Consider the following 4,846-nt stretch of genomic DNA (forward strand, 5'->3'; position numbering starts at 1 on the left):
ACGACAGAGGCAGACAAGCACCTACCTATTACAAGAGAACTTTGAGCACAATCAGAGACCTTCTGCTAGAATCTGTACAGAAATCTCAGACAATCTACACTCAGTGTGCAATTGCGCAGCTGTTTCTACCAACAGCAACTTCACCAGAAGACAGAAGAGTTTGACTGGTCTTGTGTCATACTATTCTACCTGTCTGCTGACAGAGACTGTCATTGACTGAACAGTCAGTTTAAAGATACTTTTAGAACCCAGACAAAAAGACAAAAAGCAGTATCATGTCTCTAGAGGTGAAGGAGAAGACCCAGGTGAGGTTGGTGTTCCTGGGGGCGGCCGGCGTGGGCAAGACGGCCCTGATCCGCCGCTTCCTCCAGGACACCTTCGAGCCCAAGCACCGGCGCACCGTGGAGGAGATGCACAGCAAGGAGTATGACATCGGCGGCTCTAAGGTCACCGTGGAGATCCTGGACACCAGTGGCAGCTACTCCTTCCCTGCCATGCGCAAGCTCTCCATCCAGAACAGCGACGCCTTTGCCTTGGTATACGCGGTCGATGATGCAGAGTCACTGGAGGCCGTCAAGAGCCTCCGAAACGAGATCCTGGAGGTCAAGGAGGACAAGTACACCCCGATCGTGGTGGTGGGCAACAAGTCAGATCGAGCAGGAAGCGACCGGCAGGTGGCAGCTGACGATGTACTGTCAACAGTGGAGCTGGACTGGAACAACAGCTACGTGGAGACGTCGGCCAAGGAGAACAACAACGTGATGGAGGTGTTCAGGGAGCTGCTGCAGCAGACCAACCTGCCCAGCCGGCTGAGCCCTGCTCTGAGGCGCCGCAGGGAGACCTTCCCCAAAGGAGACCCCAAGGGCATCCGGCCGCCCATGAACAAGACCAACTCCTGCATCATCTCCTAATGGGGCAGGTTGAAGGAGAAAAAGAGGGAAAGGGTGTGGGCTAGTACACCTGTTAAAGTGCTGCTGGACAAGAGGGAGAGGGAAACTTGACTGTGTTTGGGATGAAAAGGTTGAGTTGAGGGACTGCCAGTGTGCTGAAACGTAACTCCCAAACACTCTTGATTCCACTTCTGCTTCCCTTGTCCAAGCAATGTGGTTGATATGGGAAGAGAATGGGTGACAACGAATGGTTATAAAAGAGGACTTGGTCCAACTAATGTAAACATTGTAAGGTGGGGAGATAAGGGTGAAAAGGTGACAAAGATGTTCAACTGCTCAGTTGTTACTCAGTAATTACTTAATGTAATGTGTTGCTGCTTATTTGGTTAACAGGCTTCTGCTGTTTCAGTTTAGATCAATGTATAGCTTTTGTATTCAAATGATGCTAATTTTGCAATGTGTGTTTGACATTCACTTGCAATAAGACATTTGACTGTTGCAAACATACAATAAGAGTATTTATTGACTCAAAAGGAAGATTTATATGCTGGGGTTTGTGCAAAGTCAATGGTTTGATGTAAAACACCATCTATTCAGTTGGAAATTCACATGTAGCACAGCATTATTGTTTACAAAAGACTCGCTTGTATTCCATTTTTTTTTGATTGATTTGCTATTAAGCATGACTTGATTAATATATGTAAAAAGTGTTGACATGCAAATGTCTATTACATGCAATATGTTTTATTTTAAACATGTTTTTACATTCTTACGTTTTTTTAATTCACGATTTATACATTAAACTGCTTCACCAGTGTTCATTTTACGATGGAATGTTACCCCATAAAGCTAAATAAATAGTACACAAAAATAAAAAAAGCTATGATCTCGTGTAATAACTAACTGCGTTATGAATATGAGACACATACTTGCACTCTCAGTCGAGAATGAACAACTGGCAGACACCAACTGGAGGAGTGAAATGGATATCACACACACATCAGACATCGCACACGTCAATCAAATAGCAACGGTCAATCTATCATCATGACCCCAATAGATGTGCAGGTGCACCATGATGTGGATCAAATTTCCACAAGCAAACTACAAAAACATACTACCAAAGCCCACTTACTAGTGAACGTCTGCATAGTAGAATAAGGCCTAGACCAGGGATGGGCAACTTTGATGGGGGTGGGGACTCATCATGAGGGGCCGCTGTGGCTCACGGGTCTGCACACCCACATCCATACCCACACATGCAGTCAGAGCAGGCCCTAGCCTTTTTGGGGGCCCTAAGCTACAATTTTGGGGGGGGGGGGGGGGGGGGGGGGGGGGGGGATTGATCGCGGGCCTACAAAAGAGCTGCCAGTTGCCCATCCCTGACCTAGGGTATAGCCTACAATTACACAAGGCTCAAGGGATTTTGCTGTCGTTACTATGCTGGCGTTGTCAGGCTACCTGGAATACAATTGAATGACATTAAGCCTGAACCTTAATTTGTAAAGAATAAGATAGGCTTACAAAAATTGCAGACATAGCTTACTGTGATTCAGTTCACACAGCCCCACTTCTTGGTCCAGAAAAGGCGTCGAACTGAATTGTGCAGGCTGTGTTATAGTCCAACAACGCCCTCTAACGACACTTGTCTTTCACTGCGCCCCCTTCATAAAATATTTATCAACGTTATAAGCATAAATCGTTGCATTTCTTTAAATTACTGTATTTAATCAGTCTACCTTTGAGACGTTGACCGTTGCTCTCACAAACTAAATTTGGCTTAATTAGTTACACCTGCAGTCTAGGCATGCGCCAGAAGCCTCAGTACTGTATGCAAAATTAGCATCATCACGAGACAATAGGCTACCTTTCTCAAATGATATTTAGCACAATATACTGCACTTGAGTGAGCCCATCTTGGGACCTTTTTACTTTACTAAACATATCCCTTACAAAGTATTGTATTTCTGTCTTGTTTCGATAGCCTTGCGCAATACATCAGATAAGAGGAATGTTAAAAACTTCTGAGAGAAATATGTACGCGGATTTTCCCTGTATGTCATGAACACAGACAACACGGTCACAGCTCCCAACATACATGTAAAGTAGAGTACAACACACGGTCTCCACCAATAGCTGTGGTTGGTCCCCTGTCCCCCCATCAGACGCATTGTTTCCTGTCTAATATGAGGAAGTGGCCTGATGAACGTTAGTCCTCTAGTTCCTCTTTCTGTCCAGTTAAAACATTCTTCCGTACTCTCTCCCTATTCATTCATGGAATGGACGACTGGAGAAGAGAGGTCTATATATACACACAGTCAAACAGGTACGTAGGCCTTTGAGTCACAATAGTGTTATTCAATGACACGACTGAGGCGTTTTAACTGCGATACCTAAAATTGGTTCTCATATGCAATAGTTCTGTCTGTGATGAGTGATGACTAAATGCGGTACTATAGCCTACCGTATTGAAATGACTTGTAACTTATTTTGATTCTCTAGAAAATAAACCAAGTACATATCGTGTCCTCAGTTCAGATGGATGTTCAGTGTCTATAGTTGTCTCTGCCCCTAGACTTGGTCAAAGCTCCTCAGCAGATGTTTCAGAGAATCCTGAGGCGTTTAGAACAAGTTCAGGGTCCTGGGACTCTTTTTGACGACTACAATGCATCTGAAGATAAAACATTTGCTATAAAATGTGATGTTTTCTGTGAAGACAGATCAACAAGCTGGTTGAGACAACACACCAATTCTCTTAATATTCTGCTTGCAAGACGTAGTTAGCAGGTGCCGTTTGACTCCACGTTCTAGTCCATAATGAACTGTTCTTTCCATAGTTGCCATTAATACTGTATCCTCAGACAAGCATAAGTGAAATTAGGTGATATCACTAGCACACGTGGCAACAAAAAAAAATACAGAAAATATATACATTTCCTCACTTCTTCAACAGACTAGTTGCCTAATAGATCCATGCACTTGCCTCATTGCTGTACATTTAAGCTAGTACCACTTGCTTTCATGGCATGGTTCAGATGGAAAATACAGACAAGCTTCATTTGAATTTAGAGGAACCCAGAACCAAGATGTTAACCACACGCAACCAAAACCACCGTCAACATTGAGACAATGTTTCCATTGAGTCATTGAGTGTGGTAGATCATAAAAAGTGAGAGAAGCGGGCCTATTGAATAAGCTGTCAGAAAGAGGCAATAACTGACAGACCTATTCAGCTTGACCCTCCAACATCAGCTCGACAGGTTTATGAACGTTGTATTTCATTCCACATAGCTGTGAGAGGGAGACAAAAGAGAGGCACGCAATATCTACACACAGAACAGGTCAATTCAATGCACCTCTGCAGAACATGGAGCCAGTACTTCACTCAGACAGTTGTTTGCGCATGACGGACTTCAACAGAACACAACGCTTCAAGGGAACGAGAGGAAGAGATCATCTCTACACATGAAAATATGTAAGAGCAGATTTAAGCGTTTGTTCTCTTCAAAGGTTTAGCCTCATCTACTTCCGTGTGGTTAATGGGTTCAGTAAAGTCCTCAATATGCGTATTCCCTGTTTTCATCTATGAGCAAATGGAGATCAAATCCCCATGAAAACAGAGCAGTCTTCTTTGATAGCTGATAGACTGAGGTCCTCTGATTTGTCTATCATAATTTGCCAAGTGACAGAAAAAATAAACAATTCTTATTTTTTGTGTGTGCAGAAAACAGACTGTGCAAGTGTCTATTCTTGTCCGATTTCAGTTAGAGCGGTATCGGTATCTGTGACTAAAATAGGCCTTGCCACTTGTTACAATTCAGTGCTATAGTTCAACGGCTGCGAAGAGCTTCGGGCCATAGGCATCTAACTACAAGCTAATTCAGTAACCTTTTGAACAGACTAACTACGTACCAGTCTTGCTTCAATATTGGAGTTCAATTGATCACAAATACATG

At 43.5% G+C, this 4,846-nt stretch overlaps 1 protein-coding gene across 1 annotated transcript; it reads left to right on the top strand.

Annotated features, from left to right (window-relative positions):
• Positions 1 to 1,781, top strand: LOC110485945 (GTP-binding protein Rhes-like). Its single transcript, XM_036940619.1, has one exon. The coding sequence runs from the start codon at positions 276 to 278 to the stop codon at positions 909 to 911; it is 636 nt and encodes a 211-aa protein (XP_036796514.1). The 5' UTR covers positions 1 to 275; the 3' UTR covers positions 912 to 1,781.
• The last annotated feature ends 3,065 nt before the right edge of the window (positions 1,782 to 4,846 follow it).

This window comes from Oncorhynchus mykiss, chromosome 13 (assembly GCF_013265735.2).
Source record: "Oncorhynchus mykiss isolate Arlee chromosome 13, USDA_OmykA_1.1, whole genome shotgun sequence".
In the NCBI taxonomy this organism is placed as follows: domain Eukaryota; kingdom Metazoa; phylum Chordata; class Actinopteri; order Salmoniformes; family Salmonidae; genus Oncorhynchus; species Oncorhynchus mykiss.